The 21,590-nt window shown below is 45.5% G+C and overlaps 1 protein-coding gene across 1 annotated transcript in view; it reads right to left on the bottom strand.

Annotated features, from left to right (window-relative positions):
* Positions 1–2,181: 2,181 nt before the first annotated feature.
* The window catches only part of CALN1 (calneuron 1), a gene marked incomplete at its 3' end in the record, with an annotated part of 51,798 nt that continues 32,389 nt past the window's right edge, over positions 2,182–21,590 (bottom strand). The window contains exons 2-3 of the mRNA XM_010019016.1: positions 16,057–16,200; positions 2,182–2,294 (exon numbers count right to left, since the gene is read on the bottom strand). Of these exons, the coding sequence (XP_010017318.1) occupies positions 2,182–2,294; positions 16,057–16,200 (257 nt within the window). The remainder of the gene's footprint in view (positions 2,295–16,056; positions 16,201–21,590) is intronic.

Raw genomic sequence — 21,590 nt, 5'->3', positions numbered from 1 at the left:
TGTTATTAGTGCACACTTGGAACAGAATCTGCACAGAAGTGCCACAGTATAGAAAGCTGGACCCTCGGCACAAATACCCTGAGAGCCAAAACTGTGACATTTGGAGGGAAGCTGGATGGAAGAGGGAACTTTCTGGATGCCAACATGGATTTTCTCTCCCCTTGGCACCGATATAAGAGCCTCTTCAAGATACATTTTGCTGCCTGTAGCTTTGGAGTGAGGTTTCATGGTAGCACTGCCCAGCCAGCTAACACCGGAGCTGTCCCTTCTTGTCCCACCCTCACTGCCCTTGTCACCCAGCACCAGTCGCATCCACAGGCTTGTGGCACTATTCCCTCCTTAAAATCATTCCTTTGGCTGCAGGGGTGAAGTGCTCTATCAGCAACCTAGACTCATCCCCTCTTCCTGTCATTCCCTTCCAGCAAATGTGAAAATTGCATGTCAAAGGATATGAGAAACACAGCCAAGCCCCGATTCCAAAAAGGGCTTTGTTTCAATGCAGACATAATCCCACTGGAGATAATGCAGATGCATAAATGTTTTGCTTAAAGACAAGGTGACTTATGGCCCTGCAGATAGCTTCAGTAAAGCCAGGTAGGAATGGGCAAAGGGAACCTGTTTCCTGAATGACACTTCCATATGTGGAGGTTTTTCTTGCTTTTTCTTTTGGAATAAGCAGCAAAATTATTGTATTCTTCATGAGCTCTCCCACCCCAGGAGAATTGAAATCTGAGATGAAACCTTCTCTTCAAGGGCTTTGAAATCCAAGAAAGTGCTATGTAAAGAGATGTATTTTTACCCTTACAAGTAAAAGACCATAAACATTTTTTCTGAGGCCCTGGAGCACTTGTGCAATTCAGTCAAAGCTTTGCCGCCTGCAGACAATCCCCAGGGCTGTCCCTTCCCACCATGGGTCTGCTTTCCTGAAGCCTCTGCCCTCTTTTCACTCATCCCACTGCAGCCTGAAGGGCACGAGGGCCATGGTCCCCTCTGCATGAAAGAGCATGACGAAAGCTCCTGCTGCATCCAGCTGCAGCACCCTGCTGCTCTAAAACCAGAGCGCACATCCTTCCTGCCTTGCTTCCTCTGAGCAAAGCCACTGCAGGCATTTGCATGGGCTGAAGGGTCACTAAATGGTGGTGGGTTAACCTGTGAGCTGAATCTTAGGGAGGGTTCCAGACTTCTTTGCTTTTACATCAAAGAGCTCAGCCCATGAATTTGATTTTCCCAGTGAATATTTTTGCTTCTTGAATGGCTCCAGTGAGGTCAGTCTCACTGGGGGGAGCTGGAAGGCACCAATGGCTCAGTGGGACTGGATGGCGCTTCCTCCTCTCCCCAGTGCTCACATGCTGGGATGAGGCTTGCAAGGTGCAATGGAGGCAATGAAACATTCATGACTACCATGGTGGGTACCTATCCTTCATGGTGGGTGTTCAGCTCCCACATCCCCCCAGATATGTTACAAACCACTGTGGCTTCACCAGCACCAAACGCTTGCTTTGACAACCTAATGCTAGAATCCAGACCAGGATTTCCATTTCTATCATATGTCAGGAGGCCAGGAACAAGTTTTTAAAAGACTTTTACAAAGCTCCACCCAGTTCAGTCTGGACAGTGCTGGAGGGTAGTAAAAGAAGACAGAAATGCTTATATCCAGGTTTGACTCTTTTGATTTACATAAACTTGGTAACAGCTAAAGTTTATTAGCAAGCAGGGGCTGTTGGATGATCAGTGAAATGAGCAGTAATCTCACAGGAAGCCACACATCTAATCCATTGGAAAGAAATGTGCAGCACTGTGTTTTGGGAGATTTTTAATCCCTACCATAAGAGCCTGGACTGTCCCTGCTTTTCCAGGAAGGTTTAATGCTGTTTAAAATCACACTGCACAACAGATATAAGGCAGCTCTCACTGCCAGACCTGCCTTCCCTCTGATGCCTGAAACCAGCAGGACCAAACCAACCTAGGATAACGCCATAGGTAAAACTTGCAGTGGCACAACATGGTTATCCTCAGTCCCTGCAGCAACACAGGGTGGTCTTACACAACCCACTGTGAGACAGACCCCAGTAGCCTTTACACAACCATTCACGCTTAGCAAACCATCTTGTGCTCCTCAACAGATCCGTTCTGGAAGCTATTGATAGTTGGCTGAAGTTGCATGTAAAAATGATCACTCACCTGCCAGAATATGCTGTCTATTGTATTTCCCAGAAAGCCATCTCTGCCTTCCGATGACACCAGCTTAGGTCCCAGAATAGTCATAAATTCATCAAAATCAACCTGGCCATCCCCTGGAATGAAAGAAAAAGATCAGTGTTTTCACTGAAGTACCACTTAGTGCCATTGTCCAACATGCTTGCTCTGGATCTGCTGCATGTCACGGACCCACACACCATTTCATGGTGCCTACAGACCCAGATTCATTGATATCCCAATGAATGGCCCCTATTGTGGCACACGCACACTTGAAGACAGGACCCAAATAGAGATGAACAAAAGATCATTCCCCAGCCCTGGAGAGTCTGTAGGCAAGTCACTTCTCAAAAAAACCATTCTTGGCAGAAGGACAGCAGCCGTTAGCATGGCCAAGGCTCTTCCTCTCCACAGAGCTGCCAGACAGCCAGGTCTCTGCAAAGCTTTTACAGGGCCAATCCTATCTTCCAGAGGAAGGGAGCGCACACAGAGGGAAGAGCCAGACTAATCCAGAAGGCATTTCATTTCAGCTTTCCATCAGCATCTGTCTCTTAGAAGCCCTGTGTGCTCAGCATGTAGAGCAGGCAGTGTAGGCACAGCTTCAGCACCATTAGCAGAAAGAGGAGACTGCTCCTGCTGTTAATGAACTGAGCCTATGCAGTCCCAAGCCCCTGCAGTATATTGTATATTTTGTAAATGAGGCACGTGGCTGTTTGAAGTATATCTGAGCCTTGTATCAAATGTTACTTTCCCCTCAGAGAACTTCTGTGATGCTTAATGAAAATGGCAAAAAAAAAAAAAAAAAAGAAAAATCATGCCTGTTGAAGAGTCTTAAAAATACTACCTTCTCTGAGCAGGGTAGTTCAATGTCTGCATGTCTCTCCTTTGTCTATCAGTCCATAGAACTATCCTCCTACATATTACTAGGCCTATTGATATGGGTGGTTATATTAGCTCTTCTTCAAGTCTGGAAACAGAATCACCAACTGTAAGACTTTCAGATTGTCTTTTATTCAAATTCAGCTGGAACTGACTGCATCCACCTTTCCATGTAATTTCTGTTGCTAAATTATTAGAGGTAAAAGAAGTGTCTAAAACCATCAGGCTAAAGCAGATCAATGCAAGGGCTACTATTAAAATGTCACTATTGACTGCAGTACCTGCAGCAGCCCTGCATGACAGCTTCTCCACATGCACTGCATGCTGCTGCTATCTGTCCTTCCTATTATATTTCATATGCTTGGTCTGAGCGTATGCACTGATTAAAATCTCTGCATGTACTTATCTTTGCAGAAACACAATGTGAAAATAAGCAGAGTCATAACACTCGTTTGCCAGAATACTGATCTCTATTTACTAGGCTCTGCCTGTAATTTCTTGAAGACACGAGTGAATATCCTGGGGGTGAGCCCGTGGCAGGGGCTTTGAAAGGAAATACAGCAGGGATTCGTAATAGCTTTGATCCTGTAACATGCAGGAAAAGCCCATCCACCTGCTAAAGTTGCTCACACCTTCAGGCTCAGCCCACAGTGAGGAGTTCTGCGGGGCTGGAATGGGCTGAGCTCTTGCGGAATGGAGCTGATTTCTTTAAACAGAAAACGAAAGGGGTGGGCATCCCACCACTTGGAAAGCCATTCTTTAAAACATTTATGGGCTATAAGAAAACGTGTTCCTTCTGCTTCCCCATGGGAGGCATCAGTTTATGGCACCAATTGTATCGGTCATAGCAGGATGGATCATGTTGGGGAAGGTAATATAAGGTGATAGTAGATCTGAGGTGATTTACATCGCAATACCTCAAGGGAAACGCAGCAACAAACCCATACACTATCATGAAAATCAGGTTAAAGAAATTAGCCAGATTAGCAAGAAAACAATTTGCATTTTAAAGAATTCTAGTACCTGCCCCTGCATTTATTTTGTCTATCCATATGTGACCCCAAAACACTGAGTTATTCGATTTGCATTTTCTGCAATGTCATTTCATCCACACAGGAGAGGCAGGACTTAGTCCTACACATGACTCATGAGAAAGCGGGTGCCAGGACTCCTGGGCTCTCTGTCTGACTCAGAACAAGACTTTGGGCAAACCCTTGCTCATGACTTCCCTGTGCCTTTGCCAGGGATCATAACTAGCTTCACAGGGTTTAATTATCAGCTTAATTACAGCATTTTCCACAACCTCAGAAGAAAGATGCCATTAGAAAATGCATTATCCCCTTATTGACTGCTTTTTCAATTAAAACAGTTAACTAGAAAGGAAACTAGACCCCAAACCTTTTTGCCTAGTAGAAATAACCCTTTAACATTCATTTTCAGCTGCAGAAAATAAAGATTCCTACCATCAGGATCTCAGGAGACTGCAGCACCCTAATATCAAGAAAGAGAACTCACAATTTTGGCTGAAAATTCCTTTTACAGTATACAAAAGCCAGGAGAGAAATATTATTAAAAACAACATGTAGGCTCCAAGACGCACCCAGTGCAACTCTGCATGGTTGCAAAGTGAAAATGCAGGAGGTTGCTCTCCACAGCCACGGCATAACCAGGTAATGTCCAATACCCACATTGCCTGCAGGATCTATAAGCACCTAGGCTACCCATCGGATCCTGGGTCCACTCAGCTTGAAATTTGTGTGGGGTACAGTCAAAAGATGCCTTCCTCCTCCTCCTCCAAGCCATAGTCACATACACAGTGTGCTACAAGCTGATGTGTGATGCACACGCCAAGCATCTGCTTGAGAATCTGCATTGGAGGCAAATCAAACACTGCACAGAACCCCACGTTTGGTTTGCTGTGCCTACAGATGTGCTCCTTGCCTGAATGTAGTTGATATTCAGGGCGAGTGATGTGCAGCTGATTCAGAAATGAACTTCCAGTTGGGTTAAGGGATGGGAAAAAGGGAGAGAAAAAGCCAGGCTGGAGCATGAGTGCTGTCTACACTGCCCTCACCTTCCCTTGCTCCTTTTCATGAGCCACCCTGCAAACCCTGAACAACACTGCTCTCAGCAGTGAGCACAAGTCCCTCACTGTCCCCACAGGCCAATTTATAATGTGTACAGTGTTCACATCCTTCCCCAACCATCTGCCTCCAACTACTTCAGCATGAACTCATCACGCTAAAAGAAAACAACCTTGTAAGGATGGATGGGGCACAAGCAGGAGAAAGGCTATGGCCAGGATGTGGAGGCTGTGCTCCCTGTCCAGCGATAGTTGCAGCTATTCTCTCCTCCCTGCCTGGGAGGAGTTACAAATACAGACACGGTTTGTAAACCTGAGCCATCCTTTAGTCCCTGATTGATGAAGGTACTCACACATCGCAATAACTTATTTACAAACTCAGACAGCAGGGAAACCTCAAGGCATGGCAATGTGGGTGAGCTGGGGCAAGGGAAAGACTGTTAGGGGACAAGGTGGGCAATGACCAGAGGGGTTCTGGGCAGGATGTGGTCCAGATGCCACCCCTTCCCCGAGTAACAACCCATCAGCCAAGGGACAATTACTGTTTGGGTGGGTGATTTTAGCAAAACAGTAGAGCTGAGCTATAACCTCTAAACCTATTAGTTCCTTTAACCACCTAAAGCATCTATTTATTTACTTACAGTTACGGTCTAACATTTTTCTCCACCATAATGCTTCCTCTTAATCCCAGCATTAATGTCAAAGAGTCAGAAGGGGGTTAGCAATCATGTGGCTGAACCTTGAATGATTAAAACTATGACTCAGAACACTGCTGGCCACATCATCAGAGACAAATCAGATCTGCTTATCGTTACTAGTCTGTTAGCATCCGCTGAGCACTAAGCGCTTCCAGATACCCACAAAGGTTTGTTCCCTGCAAGACACTGTCTCAGTTGTGAAAAAAGCAGGCAAATGTGATAATAAAAAGGAATAGCGACTAGATGCACTGTCAATAGCCCCAGGAGAGATTGTGTAAGCCTGATTAATTGCTCCATCACAGAAAGAGGGTGCTGAATCATAGAATCATAGAATTGCATAATGGTATAGGTTGGGAGGGACCTTAAAGCTCATTCAGTTCCAACCCCCTGCCATGGGCAGGGACACCTTCCGCTAAAGCAGGTTGCTCCAAGCCCCTGTGTCCAACCTGGCCTTGAACACTGCCAGGGATGGGGCAGCCACAGCTTCTCTGGGCACCCTGTGCCAGCGCCTCAGCACCCTCACAGGGAAGGATCAGAACCCTTATAAGGAAGAACACAACTGTCCTGATCCCACAGGATTTACCATCAGCAGTGGCTTGCCCATGTTGATGTGCCAGGCAGGAGGAGTGCAGCAGACCACCCCCAAACCACATCAGACCTGGAAGAGGAGAGAGGGATTAAGCAGAGGTGGGAAGGCAAATCCCCACATCCCAGGTAGCAGCAGCCTGTGCGTGGGCTTTTGCAAGCCTCCTGCCAGAGCTCTTCTGCTTTGAAGGAATAATTAAATGCTCAGAGGAGCAGCTGCATGAACCCGTCTCACCCTCCATCCCCTGAGTGAGCACCGAGCCTCAGCCTTCAGTCGACCGCTATCTGTCCAAATGTCTCCCACTGGAGTGGCTCCCTTGGAGGGCAAATTAAATATTCATTGGGCTGGAGAAAGAAAGATCAGGAGAGGGAAAGAAAGAAGGGGGAAAACATGCATGGATTGCATCACCTATACCCAAAGGCAGACCAGAGACTTACACCTGGGTTTCAGAGCCTTGTGCCTTAAACTGAGAGCCTGGATAATCTGGCCTGACTGCTTCATAAATAAGCCTTTTCCATGACCAGTCTCAGGATAATCGGGTTCTTCGTCCTCCTTAAAGTTTCTTGTCATGGCATCGAAATGAGGCACACATTTAAACAGAGATGAGGATCTGCTGCAGGTAGACTGATAAGTATTCACCCTTTTTTCCCCTCAAGTTTGACCTCCGGAGTGCAGCTAGGTGATATATTTAAAGTTAATGAGCTAGTCTTTGGCAGCTTGGGTCCCAGGCGCACACAACGCTCCTGTTTATTTTTATTCTCGTAATAGCTAGCTGCAGTGATTCTCTGTCCCAGGCTGTGTCATTGTGCCCATAAGTAACCTGTGCAGTAATAATACAGTCTGGTGAAGACTGTTGCTGCTGCTGTGCCTTGAAATGATGCAGAGGATATGCACAGAAAAGCTCCAGCCACAGGATATTTCCCAGACAAGTATCTCAGCTTCAGAGATTTTAAGGTCAGAGGAGAAAAGCCCCATCACCAGCCTGACCCTTTCCCCAGCACAACCCAAAGAATTTCTGCCAAATTACAGCCTCAATCCTTAACTTCAACGACAAATAGGGAAAGTCTTTCATAAAACTTTCCACTTTGAAAACAGTTTTAGTTATAGACATCCATGAAACTGGCTGAAATGAAGAAATAAAGCTCTATACAATGATGACACAGCTGGTTTGCAATGGGGAAACCAAAGCACACAGCATCACCTTCCCAAATGTTACCAGACAGGAGGTTGCCAGCAGAGCTGGGTGCTAGACCTCCCCTTGCCTGCCTACACGGTGATCCATAGGCATGGGACATGCAACTGGTCCTCAGGATGGAGAAAGATGACAACAACCATCTCCTATTTCCAGAGTCCTGTTTGCATTCCCTTGGGAGTTTCTGCCCCAGAGCTATCTGTAGAGGGGCTCTGATACTCCCTAGCAAGGCATACATGTAAAATATACAATATCTTGTTTCTCTTGCTCCTTGGGAACGATGGTGGCACATCTATCAGCTGTTCTTACTGTTCACCAGCTGTAGTGATGGTTTAGAGGAAAAACTTGCCTGAAGCTGAAGGAAAGGGTAGAATGTCTCCATAGGAGCCCACTCTGTCCCTTAAGGACACCTCCACATCCTGTGGTTTTAGGAGCAGCTGTGCAGAGCTGGGTTCAGTGACAAACACAGATAAAAGATTAGCAAATTGTACAGACACATGTTCTTGGAGGAGGAAAATCCATGGGATGTGAAAGGCTCAAACAGAGCCCAGAAAAGACAGAACAGGGAGAGATGCACTGAGAAAAGGATCTTGAGAGCTACTCATTTTGACAGCCCATTGTCTCATCTTGCAAGGGAGAGGAAACAGCTGCAAGGGACTTGTTAGCTTCCCCATTAAAAAAAGAAAGATCTATTAACTCCCCATGTTTGCCCAAGGGGAGCCTGTTCAGGAGCTGACATGCAAGACAGTGATTGAAGAGGACTGGGGGCTCTGCCTCTGTGGCTGTGATGTGTCCCCTGCTCCACCACAAGCACTAAACCAAGCAGGATGATGTTAGAGCTTGGCTGGAAGAAAAGTCCAACAGCAACAGTGACTGCAGTAAAACTATGCAATAAAATCCATAAGACACCTGCCAAGCATCGTGCCAGCTTCACGCCAGTGCTGGGAAGCCACAGGATGCCCCAGTTACCATCCCTATGACCAGCCATCCTGAAGGGAAAGGCACTGTGGAGCCTGCTGAGCATGGAGTGCCTCCAGCAGAGCAGCAGCAACCCCCTGCCATCCCCTCCAACCCACGTCCCCCAAGACCCTCTGCCCTTTGCAAAGGCACCTGGTAGTAAAACCGAGTGTTCAAGGCCAGGTTGGACAGGGCTTGGAGCAACCTCGTGGCTGCAGTTTGGAATTGGATGAGTTTTAAGGTCCCTGTCCTGGGTTCAGCTGTAGCAGTCATTTTTTCTCCTTCTTAGCAGCTGGTGCAGTGCTGTGTTTCTGACTTTCAGTCTGGGAATAACGCTGATAACACCGATGATTTTAGTTGTTGCTCAGTAATGTTTACTCTGACCAAGGACTTTCTCAGTCTCATGCTCTGCCAGGGAGGAGGGGAAGCCAGGAGGAAGCAGAGACAGGACACCTGACCCAAACTGGCAAAAGGGCTATTCCATACCACAGCACGTCATGCCCCAGTATAGAAACTGGGGGGAGTTACCCGGAAGGCCCAGATTGCTGCTCGGGTCGGGCTGGGTATCGGTCAGCGGGTGGTGAGCGGTTGTGTCCTCTCTCCTTGTTATTTCCCTTATCATTATTATTGGTAGCAGTAGTGGTTTGTATTATACCTTAGTTACTGGAGTGCTGTTATCTCAACCCGTGGGAGTTACATTCCTCCGACTCTCCTCCCCATCCCTCCGGGAGCGGGGGGAGGAAGGAAGAGTGGGGGGGAGTGACCGACCGGCTGCGTGGTTCCAAGTTGCTGGCTGGGCTTGAACCACGACAGTCCCTTCCAACCCAAACCATTTCATGATTCTATGATTTTGCAGGTCTTTGCAGAAGTCTTGTATCTTATAAGTTGTAACCAGTCGAACCCTTTGTCATGGGAATCAAAAGGAGCAAAATCATGTCCTGACTAACCAGGACTTCAATTATTTCTGTTCTCCTGGCCCTGGGAATAGCAGGATTGCTCTGTGTGCATCACAGCAGCCATCAGGCAGCTTGGCACAACTTTGAGTGAAGCAGCAAGTCACACGCTCATTAAAACAGAGGAATATATGTGTTCCCTGTGGCACATGCATTCTGTGAAACCAAAATCGTAACACCAGGTGTACTACAGCTTGAGGAATGAGTGAAGTTAAACAAGGATGCAAACAAATTACAAGATGTGCCTGCTTGAGAGAGATCACATGATGAGTTTTGCAGTGGACTCTGCCCCATTGGAACACATGGTGGACAGGTTTCAGGAAGGGGATTGCAGTTCAGTGTTTCCTCTTGTCCTGTCTATTCAACAGCCCTCAGCCATCCACACACTGGACTGAAGACAGAATTTGCTATTACTTACGAACCTCTTCCCAATACTGAGCTGCAAATCTGACTAGCTTCACCAGCAGCAATAATTACTCTTCATTCTTTGCAGCAAGAACACGTAATATGATAATCCCCATTTTACAAATAAGAGCAGACACAAAGAGAGCGGCCTCTATAAATAAAGAAAAGTCTCATTAAATCCATCTCACCAAGTTTCTCAGCTCTGCAACACATTTTAAAGGACAACCACACTGAAATGTTGTTAGATCATTTCTCACATGTAAAAGTCAGAGGCCCCTGAGTACAAAGGACAAACCCAAAGTCTGTAATAACCTGTCCATGCTTTTTCTTTTAACTCTGCGTTTTAAACACAGAAACGGTTTCTGGTCTACCCCCAGCAGCCTGGGCTGTTTTACATAGTTTCATGTTGAAATGTTGAAATACAAGTTGTCCATGGCAATGAAATGGAAAAAAACCAAACCAAACCAAACCAAAAAGAAAAACCCAAACAGACAAAAAAAAAAACAAAACCAAAAACAACAAAAAAAAAAAAAAACAACCCAAAAAAAAACAAAGAAAAAAAAAAAGAGAGAGAAGAAAAAGAAGAGAGGAAGAGACAAAAGAAAGAGAGAACATGTTTTCAGCCTGTGATGTTACCGTTGTTCCACACAGAGCAACACAAGATCTTCTGGACAGAAGCAAATACTGGGCAATGCAACATCTAAGAGCAAGGAACTCGCCTTCTGTGGGCCTCAGGGGAAAGCCTGGCACTTCTGTTTGCCGACTCAGTGGCCTCCTTTGGACTCGCTCCAGCAGCTCCACATCCCTCTTGTGCTGTTGCCCCAGAGCAGGACTGCAGGGGGGGTTCTCCCCAGAGCACAGCAGAGGGAGAGAACCCCCTCCCTCAACCTGCTGTTCACACTCTGGGGGTGCAGCCCAGCACACGGTGGGGGTCTGGGCTCAAGCACACACTGAAGATGGGTTATGGAGAGCTTCTCCCCACCCAAGACCCCAAGTCCTTCTCCTCAGGCTGCTCTCAATCCATTCTCCACCCAGACTGTGTTTGTGCTTGGGGTGTTTTTACTGTTTGTGGTTTTGGGGTGGGGTTTTTTGGTTTATTTTTTCCCATCTTCACCCCCCTGCTCTACAAAGAGCCATTGCAAGCAGCTTGGGAATATGCACCATTTTAAACTGGGATTTCTTTCCTCTGTTTTCTGTTGCTCACAAGGATGTCATATCTGGATTTGTCTACTACTGCTGACACATCACATAATGTGATAAAAGGTAACAGGTAGCTCACTTGTATGCTGATGAAACCAGTTTGTCTTTTGCTTGATCAAAGTATTTCCTATTTATACTATAATAAACAATTTGACACACTGGAGGTTTTTTTCCTCTCCTCTTAGCCTGAAGTTATTTTTCCAGGATACTGAAAACCAGCTGCTCCTCTAATTAGTACACTGAGTGCTTATTTTATTCCTCAGATAAAAGTGTCTTATGTTGTAACGAAACAGTTTGATGCTCAAGTCACACATTCATCTATTTTATTGCAAAAGTCTGCTTAAAGAGTAGGCATCCCAGATAAGGCAACATATTTAATGTGCAGTTTCTCTGCATTTTTATTAGCATTACTGCCAATTGGAAGAATTTACAAATAATTTCTTTTCCAGCACATAAATATATAAAATATTTTACTTTCCACATACTGGCAGAACATTTCAGGTCACTCTCCAGATTGCAGACAGAACTGTAGGCATCGCTCATAATCTGCAATATTTACATTCATGCAATACCTAATTATGTCTAAGAATAAAGCAAATCAAGGGTATAAACTAAGGTGAGATCTGACCTCTACTTCCAGACCAAAAGCAAACAGTAAGTCCTTATAAGCACAGCACACTGGAGAGATGTCCAGCTATACTGAACAACCTTCTGCTGCCATAAATCATGCACCATTTCTATCAAAGATGTAAACAAAACTTTGGCCTTATGTGAATCTCATACTCTGACATACAATGGAACCACCTTTCCTCACCTCCCTTCCCCAAAAGAGGCATTTTTGCACAGAAAATCAAATCCCTTTTCCTTCTGTTTGGGTACTTTCATCTCTCCCATCACAGCAATGCCGTAACACCTTCCAGTAGTTCATAAAATGATGGTTTTGATGATTTATAAGACTCATCTTGAGACTTTGAAATATTCCAAGTAGATTCTCATTTTTTCTCCCTAATTCATTTTTTTATGCCAAGTATAATATATCCCCTGCAGCTGCTGCTTTCCTCTTCACCTGGGTGAAGCACATCTTGCAGAACAGCAAAGACTGTTAGAAGAAAATGTGGAGAAGGCATTTGTAGGAAGTGAAGCGGATACTCCAGCCTCTGATGCTTTCCTTCCTTCAGTGAGGACTGGTGAGAGTTAGATATTCACTGGAAATAAGTGCATTCAGAGAAGTTGAATGGGGCAGTATGTACCTTGGAGTGTGGTCCTTTGCAGGGCTGTAGAGTGTCCTCAGGACAAGATATGGCCAAGGCTGAGGGCTTCCCACATGCCACCACTAATTCCCACTACTCACCCCCTGCCCCAGCATAGGAACCAAATATCTCCTGTCCCAGTGGTCCAAACTTGCCTCAGCTGTTGGGGCAAAAAAAGCCAAGTCAATGGGAAACCTTGTGGTCAGCCCTTTAGGAGTATTGGACAGCTGTCCCTGGGTAAGAGAAGCTGGGTTTTGATTCTTCTCAATACAAGATTTGCTGTGAGTTTGCATCTGCCTATATGCAGGAAAGTATAGCCTGCTCTGTTTGCCAGCCCCAAGACATCCTGGGGTCCCATTTTACTGTTTCTTAGCTAAACTTCTATCTCTTCCCCAGCCCTGCAGCTGCTTTCCTGTGCCACAGCACCGAAGCCCAGCAGAGAAGTAACACACAACTCTCCATGTGCTGTGGGCTTCATGGGATAGGACAACCTGCCTCCTAGAAATCCTAACAGGCAGGAGTCCCCTCCTGCCATGCTGAGCTGTAGAGGACATTTGGAAGTTCTTGAACATTATCAGCATCACTACATTCTATGTGGTAAACCCCCTCACTGCACCCATTTCCACCCTGTCAATGCCAGGGCTGCTGGCATGTCATCTGTGAGGGAAGGCTGATGGTAGCACATGGAGGCATTAAAAGCGATAAGACACCCATGAAGAGTTCCTGGGCAAAATCCAAGATGTGCTATTGCCATTTTCACTTAAGTTCAAGCAGCATTTTCTAACCAAGTACATTTTGCCTTCAAATGCAATGAATTATGAAATGCACCTTCATTTCTGCTATGGTTTGGAGGCTCACTGTGTGTTACTGAACAGCCGCACAGTACAGCCCCAGAAGCAACTGTCCTCGGGCATCTCTGGAGTTGATCCCTGCATTATTCACTGATCTCAGTGAGATCCTTTGTGGCAGAAGGTGACATACAGGCGTGAAATGCTCTTGTCATATCAGTTTATGCTCAGCCACAAACCCACTCCAGCATACATTGCATATGCTCCTCTTAAAACATGTTTTGTCCACCCTAGCAATCCTGCTTACACAGCATAAATGACCTAATCCTGACCTAGATGGAGCTGAGCCTCCCTCTGTATCCCTGTGGAAAATGGGGTTTGCAATGAAAAAAAATATTCAGACCAGCTCTAGTTGCTCATTATTTGGAGCCCATCTGTTAAATAAGCCATGGCAGATACAGAGGCTTTGCCATCCTGCAATGCGAATACACTCCCAAGGTAATTTCTGATGAAAAGTGTATGTTTGCACTAGGTCTGCTCAAGCTGGTTCAGATTAAATAGAAACCTCTGCCAATTGTATTACCTCATTATTAGCAGACACTGGCAGCAGCCTTGTGTGGAGGGACAGACGTCTGGCTGCACTACCTGCCACCACATCGTAACTCATGTCAGGTGCCGGGAGACACGCAGCATTACTGCCTCCCTCCTGGCTTTCCTGACCACAGGGGACTCCTCCTTGAACGTAACCTTTCATCCAGCCAAGCTTCCCATCCACCTGATGCTGAGCCAAAGCCTTGGAAAACTTCAGCAGCCCTCGTCAGGGGTATGTGGGAAGGAAGGTGAGGCTGTTCCTGGTGGTGCAATGCATGACTGACATCCCCAGGAGCACACTGGGTTCAAGCCCTGCTACTGAATGATGCTCATGCGCAGTGGGAAAAGAAGGAGGAAGCTATTGTTGGTTTTCACTACATATTTCAAGTTAAATCCCAGGAAAAACAAAAGAAGACAATCCATCAGAGAAAAGTAGCCATAAGCCATATAATATTAATTCAAGCCATAGAGCGTTAATTCAATTTGCAGGCAAGGTAAATCTTTCACATAATATTCCCCTATTTGCTCAGTGCCTGAAGAATTTCCCATTACTCTGTCTTTTCTTGATGTATGGCCCGTTTGACCTTCACATAGCATAGACTTGTGTCATGCCCCCAAAACCCGCTGCTCAAAATGCTGCAACAACAGGCAGCTGAGACATAAGAACAATAAAACCACCCAGTGCAACTAGACTGTATCTTTGGAGCTGTTGGAACTGCTGAGCTGGAAGAGATGGAGGATCACCTCCCATCTCTGCAGAAAACACATCAAGCGTGCTGAAAAGTCTCAAACAGGAATTTAACACCTTCCATCTGCAGCCCATTACTCTACATTTTAACTCCATCTCTCTGATTACAGGTCCCTGCACACTAGGAGTGTATACGAAACAGTGCCAAAGTCTCAAGTCTGTGGGACTGAGAGTCAGGGAATAACTGGAGATGAATCAAAACTGGAAGCCAATTCCACAGCACTCCTTTTCCAAAAAAGCAGTGTTTCAGTAAAAGACCCCATGAACTGGCATCATGCTGAGTCTGGCCTTTGCAAACCTAAAGCAAAATGACCTGGTCTGCTTGGAAAGGCAGAATGTAACAAGGTGCAAACAATAACTTTTGGAGAAAATGCTTTTTCAAGTGATGAATTTCCCCCTCTGGCCTTTTCTTTTAGGAGTGAGATCATTTCAACAACTGATCTTCTTCTTCCGCCAGGTTTTGTCTCCCTGTCTAGTGGGGATGGTGAACACCCTCCAGCAGGGTTACAGCCTCTGCTCTGCTCCCCCTGGGCTGATGAATGTAGTTGTACTGTGCATCTTATGGGGGCATTTGGCTTGGATATCCCCAGGGAGGTAGGAGAGATTCACTGCCGCTGCCAGCATCTACCATGATCTCTGCTCTCAGCAGTTTCCCCAAGGATGCTGGCATTACATGGGCTTCCCAAGCATCCCGCTTCAGACCAGGGCTGCGTCCAGCACTCCGGTGTGATTTCATCTAACTTTGCAGTGTTTACACCCTGCTGTGGCTGCAGAGGGGTGGGAGAATGTTGGATCTGCACCCCAGCTTCCCTGCACACTTCTGGCATCAGAAAGTCTCCCTTCTTTCTCTGACCAAGGACATTTTAAAGACAGCCCGTTCACTGTGATCAGCTTTGATTGTAGCTTTGCAGCAGTTAACAAGTCCTCGCTGACTCCAGCATTCTGATGCTGCATTTCTCTCTTCCCATTAATGGTGGGTTCTGTTTCTTTTATTACCTCTTAGCAATCGTTTGACGAGTTCTCACAGCAGGACTTTGCTCAAAATTATTCCACCCTTCTAAACTTCTCCTTCAAAAGCCATCAACACTTCATTACAACACAGCACAGCCTCCCATCCACAACATCTTTTACTTGCAAAGAGTGGTGAGGCCACAGGATAAAGCAGCTCTGCTCCGTTGGGTGCTCAGATCATCTCAGAGAAAGCATCACTGGGCCAGATGCTGCCCAGGGCTGCAAAGAGAAAAGCTACAAGAGCCTTGCAAAAGCTGCTCTGTCTTCACCCAGCTGTATCAGCTGGTCTAATAAAAGATGCTCCATCTCCCTCACATGAGTTGCCCGAGGTTTATCTATGGGAGGTTGATGGCTCACAGTCATCTGCCCTTTCCTTGTTGTAGTGAAAGGCAAAGCTTCACAGCTTCCTGTTCAGACCTCTCGTTGTAACAATAAATGATCTGAGCCCAAACCATAGACTGCAGTGCACTGGGAAAGCTGCCCTCCAGCAGTGACAGAGAACCAACAGTGAGAACTCACCATCCATATCAAGGCGTTGCATGATAATCGCCAGCTCCACCTCACTGGGCATGTATCCCAAGGAACGCATTGCCATGCCCAGCTCCTGCTTGGATATAAAGCCATTCCCATCCCTGTCCAGCACCCGGAAAGCTTCGCGGATTTCTGTAAAGGAGAACAAAGAAGAGACGAGTTGTTAAGGTGGAGGATTCCCTGGTCAGTGCATCTGAACATATGGGACCCAAAAGCAGCTTTTTCTAATGTTAATGATGCATATTTGATCATTTCAAGTCAGCATCATCATGATACACAAATATACACTTTTGTGTATGCAGTCACGCATCCACACCTTTGCACGCAGATAGATATATACAACAGCATCCACATTTAAAATGCCTATATTCTGTGCTAAATAGAATTACAAAATTATTTATCCATTACATGTTGAACTCCATTTCTTTCTGCAGCAGCTGCCCTGGACTATGATCCATCCTGGTCCACAGTAAAGTCTCCCTGCATATGGCTGCACAGCAAACCCAGCCCCAGGCATTTCTCCAGCAGCTCTTCTCCCAGCCCCTCAGCATGTCTGCAGGGCAGATTTACTTTATGTCACATGGGCAGACCAAGCTCTAACTTTCTCCAACAAACTATGTGCATAGGGATAGCTGTGTGCTGACTGCCTCCTCTGCAGGGTTGGAACCCTGCAGCCAAAGCCTGGATGCAGTCGTTCTCCCTTGTCCAATAAGTGTGACTGTGTATCTTTTATACAATACCCAGGCAATTACCATTTCTCACTCCTTTTCACAGCCTTTCTCTAGTTTTGCAGCAATAAACAGCCTCAGATCAATAAAAACGCTGATGGCATCAAATGAATCACTCCCATCATTCTTCCTCAGCCTGGCTCAGCTTCCACCATCTGACTTGGCTTAGCCCCCTCCAGCCTGTAATAGCCATATTTCCTGCTCCTCACAGACCTCAACTTGAAGCCCCACCACCAAACCTCCCAGACCTGACTGTTGCAAATGCCAAACTGAGAAACTTAACATTTCAGCCAGCTTGTTACAACTCTGTTTACTTGAAAGGATTAGGTTGGAGGTGGGGAGAGAAGAGGTGCTGATTTCTTAGATTTGGTTTAACAGTCTTTGCCCCATGCTGCAGAGAGAAAAACAGGATGCTTTATCATATCTCTTTTGGGAATGATGATGTATGAAAAAACAGCATGCTGGGACCCACTGCAGCTTTGCTCAGAGGAGTTTAATGTTCATGTGAAAGCATTTCATTGGAGAAATGGGAGGGAAAACACAGAAGGGTTTTTCTTATTTTGGAGGGAGAGCGGAATTAAAAGCCAAAAACTCTATTCTCTATCAGGAAACAGACTGGATGGAAAAAGTTTGGGCAGTCCTAGGTACTTCAGGCATTAAGCCTCAGACAAGAAAATATTCCCAATCTTGCCATGGACTGGAAGCATGTCACCTCCTTCTGCTCCCCACATGCAATGGAGGCACTAGCCCCCTGCAGTGGGGCTGCAGGAAGAAGCTGAGAGCTTGTAATCCACCAAGAAATGGCTTCAGTGATGTCTTTCTAACAGGTTATTTAGAGCTTTACAATTCAAAAGCTGATTCTAAATCACCTCACATCAAAGTTCACCACCTCCCTTGACAACACCAGTGCGTTAGCAAATTCTGCTCTTATTTCCACACATGGCTTTCTGCTGTGTGTAATACCCTGGTGATGTGCCAGGGCCAGGGCACCTCCGCAACCTACTGCTTAATCTTCATCACAGATGTGGTTATCATAATGAGATATGATCAATTATTAATCCAGCCAAAGAGCCCACTGATGCAAAAGGGGAAGATCCTATTAATTTCAATGAATACCAGGCCAGATCTATAATATCAACACTTTGGGTTTAGGGATGCATCAGGTATGGCTTCTTTAAGCTTAAACACTTCACCTTATCTCCCTGCCAGCCCAAGCTAGTGTAAGCTTGGTGGTCTGGGGAGAATGTTGAAAGCAAGCTCAGCTGGAAGTATGGGTACATAATGCAAAGAGCCTTTGGAGTAGAAATGAATCCCATTAGACACTGCCAGCTGTAGTGAAATCTATTTTCATATGCTGTGCTGAAAGCTAAAGTGCAGTAAATATTACATCAAAATCAATTAATTTTAAAATAAACTTTTGACAGCTGAAGGCGAAAGAAGCAAATATATTGCAGGGAGCTGAGGAGATATTTTAGAAAATAAAACATGAGTCTATCTTCAGAAAAGTTTGTATGTGAGTTAGATCGAAATTACTTGGCTAAATTACATCTGTACAGGGGCTCTGCAGTAAGATATCTGAATGCCGTGAACATCTTCTCCAGATACACTGATTTTGAAAGTGCGTTTAACAGCACTGCAACCTTTGAGCCTCAGTCAAGAGGGGGAAACCCCACACATTTGGGGTCCAGTTCTGTTCCATAGCGCTCAGAAACCTGAACTTTTGACCAAGCCTGAGACATCTTTCACAAATCGACTCCTGACATCAAATGGAGCTGGTTTTCACTCATCACTTTATAAATACCACTTGTGCAGAGGTATATTTGAAGAGCTATTTATAGATTGAACACACTGTACACGAAGCAGCTATGACCTCAGTCAGTGCCTCCTCTTTATCTTTACATGTAACACCACCTCCTTATCAGCTTTTCTTTATAGTGACTCTTTCTCCTCTCACATACTCACAGGTGCTGTCCTGCACAGCACCCAGAGCGTGAGCCACAGGTCTGAGCATCCTTCCCAAGCACAGCACCACCAGCTCTCTCTGCCAGCACTGCCAAAGAGACGGCCCCAAATAGAGGTCCATGAACCTGCAGCACCCTGGCTGGCCCTCACCTTTATTTCCAGCTGTTAAATTTCATTACCCAAAGCTAAAAATACATCAGCACTTTCCCCAGATGACTTTCCCAAAGAAGTCACCATGGCAACCGATGCTTCTGGCTGAGAACTGGGAGAGGATGTGGTCCATGGAGGATATCTGTCGACAAAGGTATTGACAGGGCTTGGGAGAAACCTTGACACCTCTTCCATTTCAGCTGGAAGCTGCTCTGCATAGGGATGCTTTATACTGATCAAGAAAAGCAGAGCCCTCTTTTGTCTTTAGGAGGAACAGTAAAGATAACAGGGTAGCAGGTCTTAAAGTGATTCTGCCCCAGCAGCTACCTTGCCCCTTGCTCAGCCTGGATGGCAGAAGAACCTCTACACCCAACCAAGCGTCTATACTCAGATTACACCTCCCCTGGGGTGTTAGTAAATACTGATATTTATTTCCCTTTCCACTATTTAATATCTTCTTTTAGTCCCAAATTTAGGCAGTTGAAACAAACTATATTGGAGGATAAAGGAGAAAAAAGAAGAGAAAACATAGAAAGATTTAGAGAACAGAAAGTAGCCCATTTTGCTGGTGATGGCACTGGCCTGAGCCTCAGAAAGCATCACTTCTTCTCAAGGAGCCCAGGCTAGGACCTGAGTGCTCTTCTCCATGTCTTAGTTTCTCCAGGTCCTGGGAATAGTGATACTGCTCTTCTGTGCAAGGTGATTTCAACCTCAAAGTGCTCAACCAACAGCCTGTGACTATTGGCAGCACTAAACCATCTCACTCCCAGAATTAATTCAAACAGTATCAGCAAGCAATGTTGCTGCAGAGGAAGAAACTTTGTCAGATGGACCATACACAATGCTTAAGGCTGAACATCATTCAAGTGAGCAAGGGGAGAGAAGGGATCAGCATCTGGCCCCATCCTAACTAACAACTTGGATCTCAAAAGGAGAGTGGCCACAAAATTAGTTATATTCCCAAATGATGTCAGTATGGAAAGAATTACCAGAACAGAAAGTCCATCAAAAAGGAAGGAGTGCTGTATGAATCAGCCAAGATTCCAGAGTAGAAGGCCCTCACCTGAGATTCAGCTGTGCTGAGGCAGCTATGGTGAGCTGGGTGAGAAGGCACATCTCTCAGGCAAGTTTAGCCCAGTGGTTTTCCCAAGGTGAGGATTTATATTCCATGGGAGTTGAGAGGACAGCAATCACTTCTCAGAGTTATCTGAGCATTCAAAAGATGTGTGTGTGTTGCTTTTAATTCATTCTCCCTTTTTCCTCACATTTAACAGCTGCACCTTCCAGCTTCCCTATTACAGAGCACACGGCCATCCAATGACACCAACACCACCCCTCCTCTGGGAAGACAGAAAGGAAGAATTATGGAAAAGGATGATTTTTTTTATATCACCTTTCTGAAGGGCACAAACAAGACTGCTGTCAGAGACCTGACATCCAGCCTAGCAAGTCGTTAACTCTCTCCATCTGTATCCAGAAACACATCCTCAGCCACCTGATCACATCACACCTGCTCCAGCCCTTCCCTACAAAACACCTTTCCATGCTTCAGGCAAGCAGGACCCTGACCTTTGTGCTCCCTTCCCCAGCTCATCTCTTCTCTACGTGATGAGTAGCAGGTTTATTTACAGATGATTTCCCTCTGACTGGTAACTAGAGGCAACGATCATGATTTTTGTTTTGCTTCCTGAATGAGAATGAATCACGATGCTCCAGGAAATCAATTGTGCCTGAGCCATCGGTGTCCACAAGCTCCCCTCAGGAACTACAGATGGTTTCAGGTTATTTCACTGGGTATAAATATCACCACAATAAATTTTGTAATTACACTGTAACTACCACACCCAAAGTGCACAGTAATTACAATCAGAGTCCTATATGATTATTTTCATTAGTATGATAAGAGAAGAAATACCACCACCCAAAATCTTGCAAGTCATCTCATTCACTTAATTGCAGGTTTGGGCAACAAAGTACAAACTGAATGATCTAAAAGCTGCAAATAGCATGTCCTCAAGTGAACTGTTAAGTGAGTCTCTAACTACTATGTCTGTTTAAAAGAAAAAATGGAAATTTCCATCCCTCCATCTGCTATTCTTATGCTTGTTTTTTTCTCCGCAAATTGCAATGAAGTGTCAAAATAACTACATTTTTCATCTAATGGAAACGCCCCCCCCCAACATATTCCAATTGAAAGTGTCAAAATATTTCACTTGGTTATTCTCAATCACAGCAAAACAGATCAGCATCCCCAGATCAAAATCCTTCACCGCAACCTGGAGCCGCATCTTCCTGAAGGGCTGCAGCATCTTGCTGGGGTGCTGGCACCAAGTCCTGTCAGCACCACCAAAAACATAAGGACCAAGGCTGCAGCTGGAAATGGGGAATAAACACCCAGGATTGACAGTGGCCTTAGTGATACAGCAGCTCTGATACACACAGTTATGTTGAACAGGCAAAACAAACTGGTGCTAGTCAACTTGACAAAGTATCTCAGCTCAGAAAGGTCTGCCTCAAAACCAAGTGTTTCGTCTTGTGTCTCCTTAGAGGGGCTTTTTCATACATAACTTGGCAGATTTTTTTTTTTTTCCCTTCCCCAGAAAAACATGACTTGTGGAAATGACATTTCCTGTGGGTTTGTTCCCAAACACATTTAACACTTGCCAAGTAACCTGTGGGAAC

Source organism: Nestor notabilis, unplaced genomic scaffold (assembly GCF_000696875.1).
Source record: "Nestor notabilis isolate BGI_N333 unplaced genomic scaffold, ASM69687v1 scaffold10057, whole genome shotgun sequence".
Classification (NCBI taxonomy): domain Eukaryota; kingdom Metazoa; phylum Chordata; class Aves; order Psittaciformes; family Psittacidae; genus Nestor; species Nestor notabilis.
This window is presented reverse-complemented; position numbering and strand designations above follow the sequence as displayed.